The following is a 26,954-nucleotide window of genomic DNA, read 5'->3' as shown; positions in this document are numbered from 1 at the left end:
ATGGCCATAAACACCCTATAATAGTTTCTCTGAAATGCACCTACTGAGTGTTCTTTTTCTGGACAAACAGAAAAGATGTGTCAATATTATAAATGATGTTATTGCTAAAATAATGGCAAGCACCATGTGTTTTCACATAGGTTATCTTATTTGAAACCATTAAAACTTTTCTAAATGAATGGAGTTTCTTTTGCTATGATTGCTTTAAAAGAGCGCTAGAAAGGCAATGGCACCCACTCCAGTCCTCTTGCCTGGAGAATCCCACGGACGGAGGAGCCTGCTGGGCTGCAGTCCACCGGGTCGCTAAGAGCCGGGCACGACTGAGCGACTTCACTTTCACTTTTCACTTTCATGCATTGGAGAAGGCAATGGCACCCCACTCCAGTCCTCTTGCCTGGAGAATCCCACGGACGGAGGAGCCTGCTGGGCTGCAGTCCACGGGGTCGCTAAGAGCCGGGCACGACTGAGCGACTTAGCAGCAGCTTAGCATCACTGACTGTAAGCAGCAGTGGTTCTGCCCCTCAGAGGACTTTTTCATGATCACCACTGGGAGTGGGTACCGCTAGTGTCAGTAGGTAGAAGTCAGGGCTGCTTCTAAACAGTCTACGGTGCACAGAGCAAGCCCTCGAAACAAGGACCCCAAACTTAAACAGTACCAAGGTTAGGAAATATTGCTCTAAAGATGTCTATGGCCATATACAGTCCACCAGAGATTTCAAAGTGCAGACACCATGTTACTTAATGACAGATAACCATAACAACAAAGAATAAAAATGAAATCCTCAGTAAATAGCATGTACAGTGGCACTAAATCTGAGCATAATCTTCATTTCCAGCAGACCTCACCCTAGCTGATGTCCTGGCTGGTACAGACCATTAATAATTCTTTCACAAATGAAGGAAGAAGTGAATGAATATTTCAACAGTACAAGGAAATAATATGCATATTAAATAATATATTACATAACTAAAATGTAACAGCAACTTAAATGATAGTTAACAAATATAAGATATTCTTTTGAAGCCAATCTTCATTAGAGTGAATACAATCTCATAAATATTTCTATATAATTAGATTCAATAATATATCTTGCAAGATCCTGTACAGCCTGGCATCAATCTAATCTCTCTTTAGTCTTATGAGACTATTCTTCACCCACAGGCCTTTATTCACCTCTGCCTGAATTAGGACTCCAGATATAATGCTTCAGCCATGGAGAATTACCTCTCCATATCCACCCATCCTTCCAATTATGATTCTAAGTATCTGCTTTTATAGAGTCATCTCTCATCACACTTGCAATCACCTGAATTAATTTCTTATTCTCAGCAGTTACTGACTCTACTCTTATGGACCATCTATGCCATCTATTCAAAATCTGCCCAGAATGATGCAGCAAAAAAAATAAATAAATAAAAAAACCCACAAACAAACAAAAACAGAATAGGGAGGATTTTTCACAGCACTAGAATGATTTCAGAGGCTGAAATCACCATGTACACATTTTTATCACAAGGTTTGTACCATATGCAAGTAAGGTTCTAAGCCCTTCACAAATATATGAGTTGTGTATTACACACTGGACTGAACACTATTATTTCCACTTTACAGATTAGGAAATGGATTCTGAATGAATACCTGCTTCAAGTTACTTTACCAGATGCGGCAAAGCATCTGCCCACTAAAGCTTTGCTGGTTGTTGAGGGGAGTGGCAGCCCGTGTGCGTCAAGCTGCACGCCTGCTAAGCTGCTTCAGTCGTGTCCAACTCTTTGAGATGCGATGGACTGTAGCCCACCAGGCTCCTTGTCCATGGGATTCTCCAGCAGGAGCACTCGAGTGGGTTGCCATGCCCTCCTCCAGGGGATCGTCCCGACCCAGGGATGGAACCTGCATCTCTTACATCTCTTACATGGCAGGCAGGTTCTTCACCACGAGCGCCGCCTGGGGAGCCCCTAGCATCAGGTTCGGGCAATGAGACAGGAGCAGTCAGATGAGCACTATTTAGGGGAGTGAAATGCAAAGCTGCCAGGGCACCGCCCTCTTTTCCCACTCGTCCCTGGTTTGACATCTTTCTGGATCCATGGTAGTTATGGGGATCAGGAGATGCCAAAATATTCCATTTTGGCATATTTATTATTATATTATTTAGAATTAGAGTTACTTGCTGCTGCTGCTGCTAAGTCACTTCAGTCGTGTCTGACTCTGTGCGACCCCATAGACGGCAGCCCACCAGGCTCCCCCGTCCCTGGGATTCTCCAGGCAAGAACACTGGAGTGGGTTGCCATTTCCTCCTCCAATGCATGAAAGTGAAAAGTGAAAGTGAAGTCGCTTAGTCGTGTCCGACTCTTAGCGACCCCACGGACTGCAGCCCACCAGGCTCCTCCATCCATGGGATTTTCCAGGCAAAAGTACTGGAGTGGGGTGCCATTGCCTTCTCCCAGAGTTACTTGAGAGACAGCCAATGCAAGAAGGACACTCTGACCCTTTTTTGTCCCCCTGAAATCAATAAATAAAACTCTCATGGAAAAGGTACTCACTCTCTCTGCACCACGAGTTAGAGAGACATCCTTACTACCAGAGATCAGGAATTTTGAGGCTGTGAAGACTGTATAAACAAACTTCGTTACTTCTTAAATAATTCACTACCCCAAGGCCAAACCACTTCACCTTGTCAACTCTTCACAAATTTATTGTTTCTTTGTCTAAAAGCTATAAAAGCTGCCTGCTTTGGTCACTTCTTTGAGTTTAGTATTTCTGATAAGCTCCTGTACATACAAAGCAAATTTGTTTTTCTCCAGTTACTCTCTCTTACATCAATTTAATAATTAGATCTTCTAGCGAACCTTGACGAGAAGAAAGAAAAGTTTCATCTTCCTTACAGTATCCACTAACCACAAAATGTAAGAACAGCCTACAGCCTGGACCCTGTATTAAAGAGGGACAGAGCTCTCATCCTCACCCATCTCCTCCTTAGCACATTGATTGTGTTTTATGTGAGAAAGGAATAACTTTCTACTGTGTTAACTATTAAAATGTTGGGGATTGTCTGGCACTGAGGCTACTATACTTTAACTAAAATACTGTACAACAACTGTCCTATAAGAAATAACAAGCTAGTTGACAAATCTACTTTCAGCAAAGGTGCAATAGATAATAAAGACCACGCCTTCAGGGTGCCTGGTGTAAGCCTGGGATCACAGCACAATCATTGATAGCATCCCTTCTCACTCTCAGAAGCATCCTGGTTTGGATGATACAATGTGCAGTAGCTCTAATGATATATTCAGATAAAAAAAATTGCTGGCAGGAATGAAGAGTGGGGTTTCTCTGGTGGCTCAGTGGTAAAGAATCTCCTTGCCTATGCAAGAGATGTGGGTTCGAACCCTGGTCCAGGAGGATCCCGGGTGTGGTGGAGCAGCTAAGCCCAGGTGCAACAGTGGTTGAGCCTGTGCTCTGGAGCCCAGGAACCACAGCTCCTGAGGCTGAGCTCCTCACCAAGGAAGCCTCCGCAATCAGGAGCACACGCACCCGACTAGAGGGCAGCTCTCGCTCTCTGCATCTAGAGGAAGCCCGCGCAGCAGCTAAGACCCAGCACAGCCAAGCAGAGATAAATAAATAATCTTTTCTTGGAGAAAGAATAAATAGTGAAAATAATTAGAATGAGATTATGTGAGTTTTACATCCAGCAGCAGACAGCATCTGTGTGTTAAGAGGCAAGTTTCTTTCTCTGAACTTCAGTTTCTAGCCAGCAGAATATACATGACTATTCATATTACATCCCTCTCAGCACTGTTGTGAGAATCAACTAAGATAATCCGTGCTGGCGAAGCTTTGACAGTGATGAGGTACTGTGACAATACCTAGCCACTGCTACTGCTGCTAAGTCGCTTCAGTCGTGTCTGACCCCGTGCGACCCCATAGACGGCGGCCCACCAGGCTCCCCCGTCCCTGGGATTCTCCAGGCAAGAACACTGGAGTGGGTTGTCATTTCCTTCTCCAACGCGTGAAAGTGAAAAGTGAAAGTGAAGTCGCTCAGTCGTGTCCGACTCTTAGCGACCCCATGGACTGCAGCCCACCAGGCTCCCCCGTCCCTGGGATTTTCCAGGCAAGAGCACTGGAGTGGGGTGCTGTTGCCTTCTCCGTGAGCCACTAATGACAGTAAAAAAGCTACTAATGGGTGCCATTTTAAGGACTGGAAAGGAAGCATTCCATGAATGAAATCTCTCTCTAAACCCACATATCATTTACTACAACATTTGGACAAAACATGTATATGTTGCTATTTGATGCTTATTAAAGACTGGGCTATTTTTAGAAAAATAAAGTCAGGACTACTGAATAGCTTGGGCTTCCCAGGTGGCATTAGTGGTAAAGAACCTGCCTGCCAAGGCAGGAGACGTAAATAAGATGCAGGTTCGATCCCTGGGTCCAAAAGATGCCCTGGAGGAGGACGTGGCAACAGAGTCTGGTATCCTTGGCTGGAGACTCCCCACGCACAGAGGAGCCTGGCAGGCTACAGTCCATAGAGTCGCAAAGAGTCGGACATGGCTGAAGCCGCTTGGCATGCATTGCATCGCTGTTTCTGGGTGTCTGACTTTGAGAGACTGAATCCCCCCTCAAGGGGGCCACAGAGCCTTCTCTTTACACCAACCCCATTATAATTACTTCCTTCCTTGGGAACGTGCAACCGCCCCTTTTTCTTTCTCTGCCTTCTCTTCCTCCTCTTTCTCCTTCTTTCCCTGTCTTTCTTTTTCTGTTACACTTTTCAATGGGGGTAAAAGGCCCTTTGGGACTTCTCTAATGGCTCAGTGGTAAAGAATCCACCTGCAGTGCAGGAGGTGCAGGAGAGGTGGGTTGGATCCCTGGGTCAGGAAGATCCCCTGGAGGAAGGCACACCCAGTACTCTTGCCTGGAGAATCCTGTGGACGGAGGAGCCTGGTGGGCTGCAGTCCATGGGGTCCAGAGAGTCGGACACGACTGAAGCAACTGGGCACAAAAGGGCCTGTAGTGAAACCCACCTGTTCCTATAAATGTTCATTCATTCGCCCAGAACACATGGAGCATTTATCATGAAAGTGTCAGCACACGCCAAGGTGCCAGAAAGATGCATATAAACATGCGTCGTCCATGTTCTCAAGGAACGGACCTGTGGGGAGAAGGAACAGGCACCAATCGCAAAATAGTCAGTATAAAAATAGAACTGAAAAGAGATATGCACTAGAAAGGGATGCCAGTAGTTTTGAGATATCAAAGTAGGTTTCTTTAAACATTTGACCTGAGATCTGAAGGACAAACAGCCACTGAAGGGAGTGCTAAAGTGGAGAAGTGAGGTGGGATGGCGGGGAGCTTGGTAAGGAAGCATATTCCACAAGCTCAGACAGCGTGTGCAAAAGTCCTGGTGACGGAGAGAAGACGACTTGTTCAAAGAACAAGCTGACTTCGATGGAGCACCGAGAGAGGCTGAGAGGGCAATGTGGTAAGTCCACAGATGGGCAGAAAACAAATCTCAGGGAAAGTTGAAGGCCACAGGCAGGGTTTCAGTCTCTTTTCTGAGCACAATGAGGAACCACAGATAATTTTTTATCAAAGGGTGATATGGTTAAATTTGTCTTTTGAAAAGATCTCTCCGAATGCAAAATAGTGGCTGAGAATAAAAGCACTTTTGAAAGCCATTACTCATAGGACATGCGTGGGGTATTACCAGCATGGAGCAATACTGGTGTATTACCAGCATTTGTTTCCTTACTGCTTTGTCCATATTCAGGATTGTTCTCCAATATCTCTTCTTATCAACTCATTTTCCATCACTTCTCTCATGGTCCGGATTAAAATTATTCACCATATTTACTTTAAAATTAGCAATCCTTTTTCATGCACTTTCTTTGAATTCCTTAAGCAATTTCAGGAGATTTATAGTGTAAATGCAAATTAATCTAATTATCTATTTTATGTTCTTTCTTTTAAGCTAGACTTTGAACCTCAACAACAGGAACCTGTATACAGGTGTCATAGCAAAATGGTTTCGACCGATAAATGATTTTTTTAGTGTTGGATTTCTCCTACTATTAATAACTGACTTCCTAAGTTCGTAAATTGTGCTCCTGCAACCATCATGAGTGAAATTATCTAAAAATACAGACATTACAAATGTTTATTTATAGGCTGTCTGTAATCAAGCCAACTGTAATCAGTGCAAATTGGAACTGATCTAGACTTAGTCCCAACCTCTGCATGATATTTCGGTACAAGATGACACTTTATGTGTGACCTCTCATATAAAAATTGTCAGTATTAGACATTTCAAATGTTTATTTCATCTCTCACATAATGTGTTTGAGAAAAAGTAGTTCCACTGGCTAAATTTGGATTAAAAATATAATAAATATTTCTAACATTAACAAAACCTAGAATTCAATTTCAACGAAGTACTAAGAGGATTCTCTTTTAAATTTTTAAATTTAAATTATGTTAAATAACCAAATTGAAATGCATTTTTGTAAAGAGCTGTGCATTATAAAAATTATGTTTTTTAACAAAACATATTCAGAATAACTTCACAGTTAGATTCTGATTTTCTAAAATCCCCAAGTACTGTGGATGAAATGCAATTAATTGTTCTTTTCCACAGTTCAGAAATCATTCATTACATATCAAAGGCAGGACACCAGGGATAAAAAAAGGGCATCACTTTTTCAACTGTAGCACAAAAGATGTGTTAAAGAACTGAAGATGTATACGCCAAGAAAATTAAATTTTTCCCACATTTCTTCCTTATCATACCCACAAGGCATGCTGTGGGTACTAGGAAGGCAGCAGTACACAAAATCCATCTCTCCACCCAGTTTATTTATTTAAAATCCTTTAGGGGAGGAGCCAAGATGGCGGAGGAGTAGGACAGGGAGAACACTTTCTCCCCCACAAATTCATCAAAAGAGCATTTAAACGTCGAGTAAATTCCACAAAACAACTTCTGAATGCCGGCAGAGGACATCAGGCACCCAGAAAAGCAATCCAACTCTTCGAAAGGAGGTAGGAAAAAATATAAAAGACAAAAAAAGAGACAAAAGAGGGAGGGACGGAGCTCCGTCCCGGGAAGGGAGTCTTAAAAAGAGAGAAGTTTCCAAACACCAGGAAACCTTCTCACTGCCGAATCTGTGCCGAGCTTTGGAAGCACAGAGGGCAACATAACAGGAAGAAAAAAAATAAATAAACAATTAAAACTCAAGATTGCGAGTCCTACGGTAACTCCCCAGTGGAGAAGCAGCGCAGACGCCTGCAGGCGCCATTAACAAGCGGGGCTGGGCAGGGAGAGCGGCGCTGGCTGCATCGCTTAGAGTAAGAATCTGGCCTGAATACCCTGAGCACTATCTGAGCGAAATAATTTGGGCTAACAAACCAGACTGTGGGATATCTACTACGCGAAAAGCCAGCCCCAACCTAAGACCGCCAGGCCACGCACGAACAAAGAATTGAACAGAGATAGCCGGCTGCAGACCTTCCTCCGGTGATAGGCAGCCAGAGCAGGAAGGGGGCAATCGCAGCCCCAGAGAGACATTATCTATAAAACTGTAAGCAGGCTTTTTGCTAACTAAAACTTCTTGGGGTCTGGACGGTTAACATCTGCCTAAGAAGGTGCGCCGGTTTTGCGCCCAGATAACCGAGTGGCGGGGAGGCGATAAGTCGCAGCATTGGCGCTCGCCAAACACCTCATCACTTGAGCTGCTCGGACCTGGGAAGAGCACAATACTCAGGCCCAACTGAGTCTGCGCCTCTGAGGACTATCCGAGTGCCTGAACCTGAGCGGCTTGGACCTGGGAGGTACATGCAACCCAGGGCCAGCCTCGGACTGTTCCCGGCGGAACAACCTAGAGCCCGAGCAGTGTGGGCAGAGAGGCTACACGCGCAGTGAGCGGGGGCAGACCCAGTGTGGCTGAGGCACTGCGAGCGCACGCCAGTGTTATTTGCTTGCAGCATCCCTCCCTCCCTCCCCACAGCGACTGAACAAAGAGAAGAAATACAGTTCCACCCATCAGAACACTGACACAAGCTTCCCTAACCAGGAAACCTTGACAAGCCACCTGTACAAACCCACACACAGTGAGGAATAGCCACAATAAAGAGAACTCCACAAACTGCCAGAATACAGAAAGGACACCCCATACTCAGCAATTTAAACAAGATGAAGAGACAGAGGAATAGCCAGCAGATAAAGGAACAGGATAAATGCCCACCAAACCAAACAAAAGAGGAAGAGATAGGAATCTACCTGATAAAGAATTCGAATAATGATAGTGAAATTGATCCAAAATCTAGAAATTAAAATGGAATCACAGATAAATAGCTTGAGACAAGGATTGAGAAGATGCAAGAAAGGTTTAACAAGGACCTAGAAGAAATAAAAAAAGAGTCAATATACAATGAATAATGCAATAAATGAAATTAAAAACACTCTGGAGGCAAATAAATAGTAGAATAACAGAGGCAGAAGATAGGATTAGTGAATTAGAAGATAGAATGGTAGAAATAAATGAATCAGAGAGAATAAAAGAAAAACAAATTAAAAGAAATGAGGACAATCTCAGAGACCTCCAGGATAATATTAAACGCTACAACATTCGAATCATAGGGGTCCCAGAAGAAGAAGACAAAAAGAAAGACCATGAGAAAATACTTGAGGAGATAATAGTTGAAAACTTCCCTAAACTGGGGAAGGAAATAATCACCCAAGTCCAAGAAACCCAGAGAATCCCAAACAGGATAAACCCAAGGCGAAACACCCCAAGACACATATTACTCAAATTAACAAAGATCAAACACAAAGAACAAATATTAAAAGCAGCAAGGGAAAAACAACAAATAACACACAAGGGAATTCCCATAAGGATAACAGCTGATCTTTCAATAGAAACTCTTCAAGCCAGGAGGGAATGGCAAGACATACTTAAAATGATGAAAGAAAATAACCTACAGCCCAGATTATTGTACCCAGCAAGGATTTCATTCAAGTATGAAGGAGAAATCAAAAGCTTCTCAGATAAGCAAAAGCTGAGAGAATTCTGTACCACCAAACCAGCTCTACAACAAATACTAAAGGATATTCTCTAGACAGGAAACACAAAAATGGTGTATAAATTCGAACCCCAAACAATAAAGTAAATGGCAACGGGATCATACTTATCAGTAATTACCTTAAACGTAAATGGGTTGAATGCCCAAACCAAAAGACAAAGACTGGCTGAATGGATACAAAAACAAGACCCCTACATATGTTGTCTACAGGAGACCCACCTCAAAACAGGGGACACATACAGACTGAAAGTGAAGGGCTGGAAAAAGATTTTCCATGCAAATAGGGACCAAAAGAAAGCAGGAGTAGCAATACTCATATCAGATAAAATAGACTTTAAAACAAAGGCTGTGAAAAGAGACAAAGAAGGTCACTACATAATGATCAAAGGATCAATCCAAGAAGAAGATATAACAATTATAAATATATATGCACCCAACACGGGAGCACCGCAGTATGTAAGACAAATGCTAACAAGTATGAAAGGAGAAATTAACAATAACACAATAATAGTGGGAGACTTTAATACCCCACTCACACCTATGGATAGATCAACTAAACAGAAAAAATTAACAAGGAAACACAAACTTTAAACGATACAATAGACCAGTTAGACCTAATTGATATCTATAGGACATTTCATCCCAAAACAATGAATTTCACCTTTTTCTCAAGCGCACATGGAACCTTCTCCAGGATAGATCACATCCTGGGCCATAAAGCTAGCCTTGGTAAATTCAAAAAATAGAAATCATTCCAAGCATCTTTTCTGACCACAATGCAGTAAGATTAGATCTCAATTACAGGAGAAAACTATTAAAAATTCCAACATATGGAGGCTGAACAACACCCTGCTGAATAACCAACAAATCACAGAAGAAATCAAAAAGAAATCAAAATTTGCATAGAAACGAATGAAAATGAAAACACAACAACCCAAAACCTGTGGGACACAGTAAAAGCAGTCCTAAGGGGAAAGTTCATAGCAATACAGGCACACCTCAAGAAACAAGAAAAAAGTCAAATAAATAACCTAACTCTACACCTCAAACAACTAGAAAAGGAAGAAATGAAGAACCCCAGGGTTAGTAGAAGGAAAGAAATCTTAAAAATTAGAGCAGAAATAAATGCAAAAGAAACAAAAGAGACCATAGCAAAATCAACAAAGCCAAAAGCTGGTTCTTTGAAAGGATAAATAAAATTGACAAACCATTAGCCAGACTCATCAAGAAACAAAGGAGAAAAATCAAATCAATAAAATTAGAAATGACAGTGGAGAGATCACAACAGACAATATAGAAATACAAAGGATCATAAGAGACTATTATCAACAATTATATGCCAATAAAATGGACAACGAGGAAGAAATGGACAAATTCTTAGAAAAGTACAACTTTCCAAAACTCGACCAGGAAGAAATAGAAAACCTTAACAGACCCATCACAAGCATGGAAATTGAAACTGTAATCAAAAATCTTCCAGCAAACAAAAGCCCAGGTCCAGACGGCTTCACAGCTGAATTCTACCAAAAATTTAGAGAAGAGCTAACACCTATCCTGCTCAAACTCTTCCAGAAAATTGCAGAGGAAGGTAAACTTCCAAACTCATTCTATGAGGCCACCATCACCCTAATACCAAAACCTGACAAAGATCCCACAAAAAAAGAAAAACTATAGGCCAATATCACTGATGAACATAGATGCAAAAATCCTAAACAAAATTCTAGCAATCAGAATCCAACAACACATTAAAAAGATCATACACCATGACCAAGTGGGCTTTATCCCAGGGATGCAAGGATTCTTCAATATCCACAAATCAATCAATGTAATACACCACATTAACAAATTGAAAAACAAAACCATATGATTATCTCAATAGATGCAGAGAAAGCCTTTGACAAAATTCAACACCCATTTATGATAAAAAAACTCCAGAAAGCAGGAATAGAAGGAACATACCTCAACATAATAAAAGCTATATATGACAAACCCACAGCAAACATTATCCTTAATGGTGAAAATTGAAAGCATTTCTCTAAAGTCAGGAACAAAACAAGGGTGCCCACTTTCACCATTACTATTCAACATAGTTTTGGAAGTTTTGGCCACAGCAATCAGAGCAGAAAAAGAAATAAAAGGAATCCAAATTGGAAAAGAAGAAGTAAAACTCTCACTATTTGCAGATGACATGATCCTCTACATAGAAAACCCTAAAGACTCCACCAGAAAATTACTAGAACTAATCAATGATTATAGTAAAGTTGCAGGATATAAAATGAACACACAGAAATCCCTTGCATTCCTATACACTAATAATGAGAAAACAGAAAGAGAAATTAAGGAAACAATTCCATTCACCATTGCAACGAAGAGAATAAATACTTAGGAATATATCTACCTAAAGAAACTAAAGACCTATATATAGAAAAAAACTATAAAACACTGGTGAAAGAAATCAAAGAGGACACTAATAGATGGAGAAATATACCATGTTCATGGATTGGAAGAATCAATATAGTGAAAATGAGTATACTACCCAAAGCAATTTATAGATTCAATGCAATCCCTATCAAGCTACCAACAGTATTCTTCACAGAGCTAGAACAAATAATTTCACAATTTGTATGGAAATACAAAAACCTCGAATAGCCAAAGCGATCTTGAGAAAGAAAATGGAACTGGAGGAATCAACCTACCTGACTTCAGGCTCTACTACAAAGCCACAGTTATCAAGACAGTATGGTACTGGCACAAAGACAGAAATATAGATCAATGGAACAAAATAGAAAGCCCAGAGATAAATCCACGCACATATGGACACCTTATCTTTGACAAAGGAGGCAAGAATATACAGTGGATTAAAGACAATCTTTTAACAAGTGGTGCTGGGAAATCTGGTCAACCACTTGTAAAAGAATGAAACTAGAACACTTTCTAACACCATATACAAAAATAAACTCAAAATGGATTAAAGATCTCAACATAAGACCAGAAACTATAAAACTCCTAGAGGAGAACATAGGCAAAAACACTCTCTGACATACATCACAGTAGGATCCTCTATGACCCACCTCCCAGAATATTGGAAATAAAAGCAAAAATAAACAAATGGGACCTAATTAAACTTAAAAGCTTCTGCACATCAAAGGAAACTATTAGCAAGGTGAAAAGACAGCCTTCAGAATGGGAGAAAATAATAGCAAATGAAGAAACCGACAAACAACTAATCTCAAAAATATACAAGCAACTCCTACAGCTCAACTCCAGAAAAATAAATGACCCAATCAAAAAATGGGCCAAAGATCTAAATAGACATTTCTCCAAAGAAGACATACAGATGGCTAACAAACACTTGAAAAGATGTTCAACATCACTCTTATCAGAGAAATGCAAATCAAAACCACTATGAGGTACCACTTCACACCAGTCAGAATGGCTGCATCCAAAAGTCTACAAATAATAAATGCTGGAGAGGGTGTGGAGAAAAGGGAACCCTCTTACACTGTTGGTGGAATGCAAATTAGTACAGCCACTATGGAGAACAGTGTGAGATTCCTTAAAAACTGGAAATAGAACTGCCTTATGATCCAGCAATCCCACTGCTGGGCATACACACTGAGGAAACCAGAAGGGAAAGAGACACGTGTACCCCAATGTTCATCGCAGCACTGTTTATAATAGCCAGGACATGGAAGCAACCTAGATGTCCATCAGCAGATGAATGGATAAGAAAGCTGTGGTACATATACACAATGGAGTATTACTCAGCCATTAAAAAGAATACATTTGAATCAGTTCTAATGAGGTGGATGAAACTGGAGACTATTATACAGAGTGAAGTAAGCCAGAAGGAAAAACATAAATACAGTATACTAACGCATGTATATGGAATTTAGAAAGATGGTAACGATAACCCTGTGTACGAGACAGCAAAAGAGACACTGATGTATAGAACAGTCTTATGGACTCTGTGGGAGAGGGTGGGAAGATTTGGGAGAATGTCATTGAAACATGTGAAATGTCATGTATGAAACGAGATGCCAGTCCAGGTTCAGTGCACGATGCTGGATGCTTGGGGCTGGTGCGCTGGGAAGGCCCAGGGGGATGGTATGGGGAGGTTGGGAGGGAGGAGGGTTCAGGATGGGGAGCATGTGATTTTTTTTTTAAAAAATAAATCAAAGAAAAAAAAAATAATTAGACAAAGGAAAAAAAATAAAAATAAAATAAAATCCTTTAATGTGTTCAAATAGGGAGAAGGCAATGGCACCCCACTCCAGTACTCTTGCCTGGAAAATCCCGTGGGCAGAGGAGCCTGGTAGGCTGCAGTCCATGGGGTCGCTAAGAGTCAGGCACGACTGAGCGACTTCACTTTCACTTTTCACTTTCATGCACTGGAGAAGGAAATGGCAACCCACTCCAGTGTTCTTGCCTGGAGAATGCCAGGGACAGAGGAGCCTAGTGGGCTGCTGTCTATGGGGTCGCACAGGGTCAGACACGACTGAAGCGACGCAGCAGCAGCAGCAGCAATGTGTTCAAATATCACTTCTCCAAGCAAAGGATAAAGGGCATTTATCAGGTAAATTTTTTCAGAAGGTCAACTGTGCCCTGGGAATAAGAAGAGATCTCAATGGAGAAAAGAAGAGAGGATCATTCTGAAATATGTCACAGACTGTGGTCACAGCTGGCACGATGCCACGTGCCACACAAGTTTGAATGAGTGAAGTGTGAACTGAAAACAAAGGCATAAACTTTAAGTAGCACAGGAGAGGGGAGAAGGCACCCTAGTAAACACGTCAAATTCACAGTCAGGTTTGGGGCATGACTTGATCACAGATTTAAAAAAGAATGGAGACATTCAGTGCAGTTTGAGGAAATAGATATTGTTCTTTGTTTTTTGTTTAATCATTCTGGAGTAACACATATATAGGCGTCTAATCAGAAGGGAAACATATCACCTTAATTACTAGTTTATGTGCTATAAGCCTTTAAGGGAAACGACTTCAGCAAACAAACTATGTATTCTATAAAATAGTCCTTGGGCTCATTATCATGTTGGTAAAATGGCTAGACCATGGAACTAATTCAAGGTGTCTTCTCATAAGTTATGGTATAAATTTTAGGAATGTTGTCAGCATAGTATGAATAAAAAATCCAAGAGAGAAAAGTTAATCAAAACATTAGACTGTGACCTACTTTCAAAATTCAAATTAGAGTTCCAATATTTTGAGCTCTAATTTCTGAGCTCCCTTAGTACTCTGTGCACTATAATTTTTTGGTAGAATCCAGCAATTTAAAAAATAATTTCTCATTTTATGTGAATTTGAGAAGAATGTAAAATATATACTTGCTTAAAATTTCAAATGAGAATTTGATGATAATTTCATGGTTAAAAGATGTTTTCACCAGAAGATACAGAATATTTTATAATACAGGTATATGGAGTTCTGGTTCTTAACTGTTCAGGTATACTAATGTAGTCAAGTGAGTGAAATCATCTTGACTGGGTCTGCAGTGACTGACTGGCACTTGGTTGAAAGATATTTATGTCAGTGGTTTTATCAAAGACAGACACTGAAATTTGGCAAGTTGGATGAAGTTTTCTCTGCTACTCAGCTGAGCAAATGACTTTGAGTATAGAAGACAATGACATGAAAATAAACTCCAGCTTTGAAGATAATAGGCTCAAGCTCTCCTAAATGAGATTTTTAAATATTAGAATAAATAAGAATACTTGTACACATGGCCTTGGAGGTTTGGAAATCATTAGTACTGATAGTATAATGGAACTTACATAAGGATCAATCGCTAAGAAAGCAGTCATCAATACAGGAAGTTTAGGAAGGGCACTGTAACTGCCATTTAGAATTGGGAGAGCAAAGAGCTGTGCAAAAGCAGTTCAGATGGAGATTTTCAGAAGGCTGATTATAACTCTTCTAGTTATTTGGACTCAAAGATTTCTCCACATATCCATCTTCAGCCAACACTCTTCTCATGCTATATACTTCCCCAGGGTGAGCTTATCCATCTCCATAGTGTTAACACTGTGTTGATGACACACATTTTTTACTTTTAGTCTAAATCTCTCTTCTTAGTTTGAACTTGCAAGATTCTATGAGATACATACACCTGGATATCCTGAAGTACATCAATCTCAATACATCTATTCAATTCTGAACTCACTGTCCTATGAAAAAATCTTTATTCCTTTGGAAATCATTCTCCACCATCCTCGTGATCCACAAGGCAATTCAACAGAGAACTCAACCAGAAATATGGGAATCATTCTTGATTCTTCTTTCTTTCTGGCTCACCCATTTTTGAGAACTAGCCATTAAGTCTTATTGATTCTACATCATTTTCCTAATTTTTCCCTCTTCATTTCTATAATTTGAAACCTGGACTCTTTTAGTAGTCTCCCAACACATGTCCTTGTTTCTAGCTTTATATCACATTAATTAATCCATCAAACTGCTAATGGATTATTCTTTCAATAAAAAATTTTCAACAACTTAAAACATTTCAGTGTCTCCTTACTTGCAGACACAAAATGGCTGTTAATATTTTCCACTTGATAAAAGCTAGGTTTCATCACATGCATAATCAATTCTCAGTTTAAGGGTATACCTATAATTCCATAGAACTATGAGAACTCACATTAAGATGTTTAATTTTTTTTCTGATACTACTGAAGTTTAATTTCTAAATTGCATTATAAAAAATTTAAGCACACGGTGATGTGAAGATTGTTTCTACTTAGAAGTTACTTGAATACACACTGAGATAAGATAATATAGGAAAAGTACTAGCCCAGTGCATGCCTTAATAGTAATTTTCTTCTCATTATAAATAAAAAGAAAAATATTTATACAGGTTGAGGTACATGAAGTTAATTATCAATTTTATGTGACGGGGTCTATTATTTGATCCATAATCAATTCACTTGAAATTAAGAGCTTATAAGGTTTAGTAGGAGCTGCAAATCATAAACAATCTCATTGAGAGTCTAAAATTTCAAGAAGCAAGTGATTTGACCTACACCTAAGTATCCCCCTGTCACCAAAAACAAAATATATAAAGCCAGAAGTGGGTATACCTCCTGGAAAGCTAAGTATTTTCTTCAGGACCAGCTGTCCTATAAGGAACATCTGGAAGACAAGCCTTTGCCTGAGTCTCTAGCAATATGGTTTAAGACCAGGTCGGTATACTGAAACATGAGTCCTGAAAAGCAAAAGTTATGAAGCTATAAAACACCTACTTTGTATGAAAAGGCATTCTGATTAGACACAAGGAATGAGAGACTAGATTTCAATTACAGTAAAGGAATGAAGTCTTTTACTTGGATTGAGGCAGAAAGGGTGATTAAGACTGATTAAGTCATGTGCTGAGATTAAATGGAGGACACATCTGAGACAGAATTCCAGAATGACTGAAAAGGGAAAACTGGCCTCTTATCAGAAGCATGGCTTAATTCTGTGGCTCTCAAAGCACAGTGATTTGGCGTCATCATTCTCCCCCCTTGGGTAAGTAAGGCGCTAAATGTTTAGTGTGGCTATTGCCTCTTCGCCACTGCATTTTTCTCTGATAAAGGCTGGTGATGGGTGTTTGGACCAAGGATAGGTGGCCCCAAAGGATGCCTCATTGGCATATGGATTATTTTGAAATAAAGTGCAGTTGATGCAAGAGGGACGCTGAACCACTTCTCTGTCTCTCTAAAGTCAGGAAATAAATCTCTCTCATGTGAAAGGTGCCCTCCCTACACTTGGGGGAAGAAGGACAGCCTTATTTGCAGAGACAGGGAATTCGGGCAGAAAAACCTGTGTGAAAGCAGCTCTTCTCACTTCTTTACTAATGTACTACCCAAGCTCAAACTTTGTTTAAATTCCTTACTAATTAAGTCCCAAAGCCTGTTTCTTTGTCCCACCAATTCTTTGCAAATTTATTGTTTTATTTATTTCTGTCTAAAAATGTATAAAAGCTGCCTGCTTTGGCCATTTCTCAGGCAATTCTGTGAGACCTCCATGTGACTGAATTACAATTTGTTTCTTTTTCTGCTGTTAATCTGAGCTGTGTCGATTTTATTATTAGCCCACTCACAAGAACTCAAGATGGGTAGAGGGGGGAAATGGCCCCCTCTCCAACGTAGGAAAAGGGACTCTGGGAGATTAGCTTTTAACTGACTTTATATTGGCAATTATTTTTTTTAATTAGTAATTAAATGCATTTCTACAAATATGTACTAGTTTTATAATAATCATGATACAGGTAATAAATGGTTATTTCTCTGATACTTGGCTCAGATGTGGCCCTGAAGTAGAGATTTCAATTTAGAAGGTAAGGCATAATTGGTCAAAAAATTCCAATATCAAGGTAAAGGAGCAGAATGGTGACATTGAAAACAAAGGACAAACATAGAAACTTACCACTATATTTTGGAAGGCTTTATTTTTCTTTAAAATACAGAAAAGTTAATTGGAGAAATATAAATAAAACTATATTCCTATACGGTAATGGTATTCTGAGGTTTTATTGCAAGCACTTACATAAAACTTCTTTTATCCCCTCAAAACTGATACCTAAGATTTTACTCTCACTATATTGAATTCCACACCTTCTCCCAAAATTTTTATAATTAAATTATATACCTTTAATGCAACATTCTTTACACTCAGCTTGCTTTGTCTATGCATTTTTATCTTGTTTCTTTTATATGCACCTTCATCTTTACATTGGTGGACATGTTAGAAGTAACATCATAAATTAAAATCTGTAATTGCAGGGAGTTCCCTGGTGGCCTAGTGGTTAGGATTCTGAGCTTTCACTTCTTAGCCTGTTTGCAGTCCCAGGCAGGAGTACTGAGATCATGCAAGCCTCACGGCATGGACACAAAATATCAAAAAAATGTAATTCCAGATACATGAGGGCCATGAAAAAAAATAAAAAGTATAATAATCCAATAGACAATGCAGGTAAGAGGGCAGAAGACTATTTTATTTTAGATAAGTCGGTCAGAAAACCCTTTCAGAGAAAGTAGAACTTGAGAATGGCATACAATAAAACAGGGAAAAATAATTAGAAAGACCTGTCTTCTGAGCAGAGGGAACAGTAAATCCAAAGCCTCTGAGGCAGGAACAGTTTTTGAATGTCTGAGGTATATCTATCAAGACAGCCAGTGACACTGAAGTGGTACAAGGCAGAGAGAAGGCGTTGAAGAGGTGGTAGCATCATAGCCATGGCAGAGAATAGAAACTTTATTCTGGGAGCAATGTCAATGTATTAGAGATGGAAGAGAAATTAATGGCGTAATCTCACTTATGTTTTTAAACGGGTATTCTTGCAGGAGTGGAAAGAGACAGACCAATTAAGGGGTTATTTCAGGAGTCCCCCTGAGATAATGGTGGCCTGTATAAGATGGCTATTGGTATAGATTTAAAAGTCGATTGGTTTTGGGATATACTAATGGTGAGAAACGTGACGATGGATTATATTCGGAGTGTGAGGGGAAGAGAAGAATCAAGGTTGACACTCAGGATTTCATTTGAAAACTGGATAAATGAAGCTTCCACTTACTACAGTGGAGAAGTGTGAGGGTGGAGACAGTTGTGATGTGAAAAATCAGGAGTACTGCTATGTGCTCTAGGCATATGAAGCCAACATGCTTGTTGGATATCCAAAAGAAGACAATGTATAATCAGTTTAATGCAAGAGTCTGAACATGACAAGAGATATAAATTAGAGAATCACTGAGGTATTAATTCTACTTTTTACTTAAGTAGAAAAAAGATTGTCTAATTTTTTATTTTTATCTGCATACTTACTACAAAACATTTTCTCCTAAGAATTTTCTTTTTACTTCAGACTGTATGCTCCTTTCTTTGAAGAAAGAGTTATATTATTTTCTGGATATGAGACATAAATCTGATTACTGCACATGACTGAAAAGGCATGATGGACAAGAGAAGAAAGGGTAGTTTATACTCCTTTTCCAGTTCTCAGGATTTACTTCTTTTTGTTATTTTCTATCCCTTCTCCTCCCAAAATAAAAACAATAAGTGAGGGAAATACATTAGCCTCTCAGAATAAGTACTATAAGTATAAAAATTAATTATTATGATTCTTTTGCTTCACATAGTATTTCCTGGAAGATAAGACATTAATCAAGTCAAACAAAGTTAAATGTGATGCATATCTTTCACTTGCCTATTAAGCCTGGTGGTGGTACTAAGTATTACAAATCAACCTTCATCTCAAACTTATAACTTGTAGAGAAAATGAGACACTTATAATTAGTATAATATGAGAACAAGAAAACAATATCAGTTATAAATGTAAGGGCGCTCTAACTGGTTAAGGAATAAATACCGTGGTAGTACTGGCTTTTCAACAACAACGTTATGTCCAAGTGTGCTTGGAGAGTAGAACTCTAACGTGAAGCCACAGTCAGCAGGACTTACCAAGTGGTTGGCCTGCAATGATCCTGGCGTTTTCTCCAGCCACTGCCGCTCTTGCGTGGCGCTCACTCATGTACTGTACAAATGCATAGCCTTTGTGAACTGAGCAGCCAACTATTTTTCCATACTTTGAGAAAATAGCTTCAATGTCAACTTTCTTGACGATGGCTGTATTCAGGTTGCCAATGAAAACACGAGAGTTGATGGACTTAGGGTCATTCTTATTGGTGACGTTGCTGGTCTGTGTTTTGCCAGTCATGGTTGGCTCAGCTTGTTTCAATCCTTAAACAAAAGAAAGACCAAAAGCAAAATAATTAGATTGAATGGATACCCCTGGCTTTCAGCAAGTTTTCAGTAGTTCAGTAGTTACCAGGTAACCTCAAATCCCCAGGTACTATTAATTTTATTGAGAAGAAAATTTGGTAATATAAAAGATGAATATTGCATTGCAAAATGAAGTAGAAAAATAATTGTAATTATCTAGCATACAGTTACAAATACATCCCTGATTAATTTATCTAAAATTCAGGCCTACTGTGTCTAGAAGTATTTCATAACCAAGTTTGAGAAACAAGCCACATTTTCTATTACTGAAAAAGAAAATCCAATATGACTATGGTCCGATGATGGAATATGGTACTGTAATTTATTGTTGAAACCCTGCATTTTTATTTCTACATTTTCTATAATAGGTAGACATATTGGCTGTTTCATTACCCAAATCCTTCTATTGGAAATTAACAATTCATTTCAATAAATAGTGTAGAAGAGAAAAAAGGTATTAAAAATAAAATTTAATTAGAAAATTTAACATAAAAAACATAATTTTGACGGTAAATTATTTAACCAGAATTAGTTCTGTATATTCTCTTTAGCAGAGCCAACATCAGAAGTCATTTAAAAAGAAACAGCGTGTATAGTTAGTTTTCATCAATGATCAACAAATAGTAGAGACTGGGTATCTGTGTGGAAACATCCATTCTCAACCTCATTTTTAATTCATTTAACTGTCAGCTCATATGTTGCCTAAGGACTGCTAGTATTTCTAAAAACTGCTTTCTGAGGTTGGCAGAGTATTTAATTGTGCTTAATTAAACTTAATGAAACTTTTATTTCCAAGTACTCCAGCACTTACAATTTATTTTTTTAAGCTTTTGAAAATTCATCCATTCATCCAACAATATGTATTAAGCATGATATATATATATATATATTTTTTTTTTTTTTTTTTTGGACAGATCTCATCTTCTAAAGTGCCAAAAAATTTAAAGAACTAGTATGGTGAAAATAAAATTTCAGCAAGGATATAATCTCTAATATTGATGATCAATGTTGAATACTAGCTAATGGATAAATTTTATCAGCAACATTATATTTCTGTACAAATAATCTCTTTTACAATGTTACAGCTATAAAATAATTAACAAGTGCATTTTATTTTAAAAAATACTTAAAAATGGCATTTCTAAATTGAGCACTAAAGATGTGGAAATTTTAAAGGCAACTCACTACCTGTTTAAACTAGCTAATTCTAAAATCAAGAGCAACTGTGTATCATAAAATGTTTCAAATTAGGTTATTAATTATGAATTCTTAGATTACTAAAATTTTACTAAGTATTGGACACATTATATATATATATATCTGCTTATAATGAAGGTTGACTTCATAAACAGAAATTCACATAAAAATTAAAAGTATGGCATCAGTAAAAACAGGGACTATATTGTTGCCTTGTTTTATCTTAGCTACATTTAGAGTTTCCTTTAAGAATTTCTCAAGGTTAGGGCTGAAGGAAAGGAAAGCTGATAGTTTTTTTTTCCCTTAGTTTTGCAATTGGAGCTATTGCATGAGTGAGTGAGTGTGTGTGCCTGCTCAGTCATGTCTGACTCTTTTGTGAGCCCGTGGACTTTAGCCCACCAGGCTGCTCTGCCCATGGAATTTTCCAGGTAAGAATACTGGAGTGGGTTGCCATTTCCTTCTTCAGGGGATCTACCCAGATTAGGCATCAAACTGGTGTCTCTTGTGTCTCCTGCATTGGCAGGTGGGTTCTTTACCAACTGAGCCACCAGGGAAGCCCATGCCTCAAGCTAATGCTCTGAGAATCAATTCAAACAAAAAATAATTAAGGTGTACACATGTATTTTAAACATTCAGCTTCTTCATATAATTTAGTAGATTTTAAACACACTGAGGAGAAAAAATAAGCTAAATATCCCGTTTGTGGCTCCAGAACGTATTAAGGATTATTTTTCTTACAACTCTAAGTCAACATCAGTAATGCTAAACATAGAAGTAATATTATTACTTTTTGCTCTTATATGATGTATATTTTTAGAAACACCATAAAATTACTTTCAAGAGTTAATGATTCTTATAGCTGATGTTTTCTTTCTTGGGCAGGAATAAATTGGTCAAAATGCAAACACAAGAATTGTTAAATTAAGTTGTAAACATGGCTTACAGATCCCAGTGGTCTGTCTTTGACAGTAAGCCTGGGTCAAATTTAAAATGGGGGCACAGTCGCACTCTGAATTTTCACTGTGTCAACATGCTTTCTCTGAGACCATCCTTATACTTTATGCAGCTGACTCTCATAACTGTAAGTCCAAGCTGCCATTTTATAATTCCATTTAATGACTTCTGATCACCTTAAATCTGTATGTATTTAATCTCTCACAAGAAGACTGACTTGCCAGTTTCTATCAGGTTTTAACAACAGGTTTTTGTCATTGTGCTGTACACTATCAACATCCTCTGTAAAATTAAGTTTTAACATGATGTAATATTCAGCTTGTGATTCTGTTACATGAATCTTCATCAGCTGAAGACTTCCACTTTCAGCCCTGATGGATTAACAAGGGTTAAAGTAACTCTCTGACTCAAACAATTGAAAAATAAGGCTCATGTACATGAAACAAAGGGTTTTTTCTGACATAAAGCCACAGGCAGTGTCAAACTATGGTATCTGAGCAAAACAAACAGAAAATAAAGCAAGTTCTAGGATAGCCTTAGATTTTTGTCTGGAAAGTATATTTCATGTCTAAAGTTGGTCTCTGTGTGTGTGTGCATGTGTGTGTGTGTGTGAGTGTGTGTGTGTGTGAGGTGTGTGCACACACGTGTGAGTGTGTGAGTGTGTGTGTGCATGTGAGTGTGTGTGTCTGAGTGTGTAAGTGTGTGTGTGTGAGCGTGTGAGTGCGTGCATGTGTGCGTGCAAGTGTGAGTGTGTGTGAGTGTGTGCGCGTGTGCACATGTGTGTGTGAGGTGTGTGCACACAGTGTGTCTGTGTGCGTGCGTGCATGTGTGTCTGTGTGTGTTAGTGTGCGTGTGTGTGCGTGCAAGTGTGAGTGTGTGTGCATGTGTGTGAGAGTGTGTGTGTGAGTGTGTGTGCGCACACATGTGTGTGTGAGTGTGTGTGCGCATGTGAGGGCATGCATGTATATCACTGAAAGCAGACAGCGGCCTTACTGAATTTAAGTGGTAGATCAGTGTTTAAGGCAGGAAACTGTGAGGCAGATTTCTAGAGAGAAGAGAGCTACACAAAGAAGCAATCCCACAACTGTCTTACAGATCCCTTGAATCTATGCTGATTCCCAGGATACGCATGCAGTGGGTGAATTTCTATGAGGCGGGTTAAAAAGTTACTGGAAAGCTGTGAGCTGAATGCCTCCCAGAACCACAAAAGGCTGTGAATCATTCAGCTCCTACCAGCAGCAGTGGAAAGTCCAAATAGACATCTTGAAGCATTAAATTTAGACATCCGAAGGGTCGGGACTTAGTAATGGGGATAAACAGTTCTTGCAGCCCAACTCAAGGACCACCCCAACACAATTTAAAAACAGCTCTCACGATGATCAAGCTAAACCAAAAGCAACTGTCTATGAGAGCAAAGCATAATATTCCTTTTTGAAAACTAGAACCCAGACACTAAGGAATAAAACACAAAATCTTTAAAATCTAATTAAAACCTCCTAGATATCCAAAGATCAGAAAACATGACGGATAATCAGGAAAGAAGTTAAAGATATAAAAATAATCAAGTGGATCATATAAAGACAAAACCTATAATATCCAAAATCAAAAATTATACTTGATAGACGTTATACCTTAAGAGACTCTAGAACAGATTTGTGAATTTGAAGTTGTAGAAAAAGTGAATATCCAAAATGTATCAAAGAGATTAAACACTGGGACTTCCCTGGTGGCTCAGTGGTAAAGAATCCTCCTGCCAAAGCAGGAGACATGGGTTTGATCCCTGGTCGGGGAAGATCCCACATGCCATGGAGCCAGTGAGTCTGTGCGCCACAGCTAATGAGTCTGTTTCGTAGAGCCTGGGGGCCATAACTACCGGGGCCACGTGCGGCAGCTACAGAGTCCCCACGCTCTAGAGCCGGCTCTCCGAAAAAGAGACCATTGCAGTGAGAAACCCCGGCACCGCACCTAGAGAGGAGCCCCCGATCACAGCAACCAGAGAAAGGCCTGTGCAGCAGCAAAGGCCCAGCAGAGCCAAAAATAAACAAATAAGTAAATATTTTTTTAAAAAAAGATTAAACACCAGAAAATAAATAGAGACTCAACGAATCATACAATAGTATCAATTATTTAACAGACATATATCTAGAGTCCTGGAGAAACAGAAATATTAAAATATTGGCCAAAAACCTACAAGATTTTATAAAATTACATGATCCCATAGATTCCAGAATTTCACTGAATCCTAAGCAGGATAAACAGAAACAAAACCACACCCAGACACATCATAATCCAGCTACAGAAAACCAGTGATAAAGAGGAAAACCAAGGAGTTCTCAGGAACTGGAAAATGCCTACATTCTAAAGAGGGGGGGAGGGAATAAAGGACAACAGTCAAAGTAATGTTATAACTTCAAAAAAATTGATAGGTTAAAATGAACTAAAATGTATTTAGTTGAAAGTACAACTAAACCCAAAATTTGTCTCTTTATTTTTAAGTTGAAGTTTGAATGGAGTTAGTGGTAAGTGTCACAGAGAAGGCAATGGCAACCCACTCCAGCGTTCTTGCCTGGAGAATCCCAGGGACGGGGGAGGCTGGTGGGCTGCCGTCTATGGGGTCGCACAGAGTCGGACACGACTGAAGCGACTTAGCAGCAGCAGCAGTGTTAAGTGTCTATGAAAACTGTAAAGCTCCACTGCCTACAGAACCTTCTGTAGTGATGCAAGAACTCCACATCTGCACCATCCAAAACGGTAGTCAGTGTCCGCAGGTGACTTTTCAGGACTTAAAATGTCGCTTCTGAGCTTAAGGTACTAAGGTTTTAATTTTACTCAAATAAAATTAAAGTAAAATTTAATGGTTTTCTCTACCCAAAAGGCTAACAAATCTCTGGTCTTTCAAAAACATAAGGTGAATATAAATAAGAAAAAAATTAGCTATTTGTGTATTTTGTGGTATGATATTGGTGCCAGAAACTTATGAAAAGTTATGGTCTTAGAAATATTTTAGAAGAAAAACAAAAAGTCAAATAGCTACCACATGAGGACTAATTTAAGAGTAGGATTTTCATTCTGGAAATATAAACTGAGTTGGTGACTGTTCTGTAAAATCTTAAAGAACATGTTTAGAAAAAGATGTTTATTTGTATTTGAAAGATATTTCTACTCTCTAATCTAAAATATATACATTAATTATGAATTAAAGGCAATGTTAAAATGTACCTAAGAGAAAATATTTTTGGAACAGGCAAAATTAACAGGTCAGTAAACTATACCCTTCTTTTCATTTTATGGTCCTGAATTTACAATCTAAATTTTAGATTCATTCAGACACTCATGAGAAATACCCAGGTATTCAAAAAAGTCAGCCAACAATATTAACACACACTGTATTCAAGAACCTGAAAAGAGATTAAAGGGATCCAAAAATGAGTTTATAAAACCAAATTATACCATAAAATTCATCATCTGCTGAAATTTAAACCTAGTACTCAAAAAAAAATCATAAAAAATAAAGTAAAACCTGGCAAATGCTGTAAGATATAAAACTAACGTTGTGATATATGAAAAAAAAGAGCATATGAAGAGCAAAGATAACTTCTTGAAGCAAATGATATAGGAATTAACCATTAAATGATATTCAGAATTCACTGGGCATCTTTTTAACTTCTCAGTATTTACAGAAAGATGTTTTTCAAATACTTTAACTCACATACACATTCTTGATTTTTTCATAAAATGCGTTGCTATAAATTACTTCGATTTATAATTAGAAAAACAACTGAAATGAAATAAACTAATGTATTTAAGTATCTCTTCCTGGACAAAATAAACCAAAAGAAAGTCAGAATTTATTCTTTAGAAAACCATCCCCAATTCAGAAGTATATAACTTATATCCACCTGCGCAGTGACAATTCTTCAATAGATCTTATAAATAAATGCTATTTTGTGAAAATAGGACAATCACCAGTATATCTGGTGATACCTCTACCATTCTTAAAGACAAATGTCACAATTACAATTAAGATTCAATTCTTAAACCTCGAACTGCTCCCTACTTTGAAATAAATCAGAGCAACTTTTCAAAAGTAAAGATTTTTAGGGGATATGTGCAATGTAGGAAAAAAATATAACTCCAACCTGAAAAGATACTTATTGTTAAAACTTTGATGTATTTTTCATTTCTTTCTAGCCTTTAATAAAAATTGTAAATTACAAAAAAAAGTCATCATAATTTACTTGCAAATACTTTACATCCAAGTGCCATTACTTATTACTGCAATACCCATTTTATTGTGTTATTAAATAACCTTAGGGGGTTTAACAAATAGTTGCATGGTAATAAAGTTATAGCATAATACTCTTCATTCTCTTCATGAATATTAAGCTTGTTTCCAATTTTTCAGATCGCAAAAAATCTCAGATGGACATTTTGGCAAATTCTGGGTAAAAAAAAAAGATAAAAAAGATGTTTTTAAAGTTGTTTAATTATCAATGTTCAGCTATTCTCCAGAAATACTTCACACTGCTCCTCTCTCCCAGCAGTGGCTATTTTAGGACCTCAAAGCGGTTTTGTTAGCACCGAGTTCTCTGTCCCATGAACAGGGAGTCCGAACACACTGAACCATCCATGTCTGGAGCAGAGAAAGGTTTACTGCAGGGCCGTGCGAGGAGATGCGGGCTGCCCTGAAGGCCCCAGCCCCCTAAAACGATTCCAAAGTGTTTTTATTTTTTTTTAATTTTATTTTATTTTTAAACTTTATATAATTGTATTAGTTTTGCCAAATATCAAAATGAATCCATCACAAGTATACATGTGCTCCCCATCCTGAACCCTCCTCCCTCCTCCCTCCCCATACCATCCCTCTGGGTCGTCCCAGTGCACTAGCCCCAAGCATCCAGTATCCTGCATTGAACCTGGACTGGCCAAAATGTTTTTAAAAGCCAGCTGAGGGAGGCGGT

At 38.6% G+C, this 26,954-nt stretch overlaps 1 protein-coding gene across 4 annotated transcripts in view; it reads right to left on the bottom strand.

The window, feature by feature from the left end:
• Positions 1-26,954, bottom strand: part of RALYL (RALY RNA binding protein like) — an 832,191-nt gene that overhangs the window by 451,110 nt on the left and 354,127 nt on the right. For all 4 annotated transcript variants that reach the window (XM_070382900.1, XM_070382895.1, XM_070382896.1 and 1 more), the window contains exon 2: positions 19,522-19,800. In XM_070382900.1, the coding sequence (XP_070239001.1) occupies positions 19,522-19,777 (256 nt within the window). In that variant the 5' untranslated portion in view covers positions 19,778-19,800. The remainder of the gene's footprint in view (positions 1-19,521; positions 19,801-26,954) is intronic.

This window comes from Bos mutus, chromosome 14, assembly GCF_027580195.1.
Source record: "Bos mutus isolate GX-2022 chromosome 14, NWIPB_WYAK_1.1, whole genome shotgun sequence".
Classification (NCBI taxonomy): domain Eukaryota; kingdom Metazoa; phylum Chordata; class Mammalia; order Artiodactyla; family Bovidae; genus Bos; species Bos mutus.
Note: the sequence above shows the minus strand (reverse complement) of the source record. Positions and strands in the feature narration are given on the sequence as shown.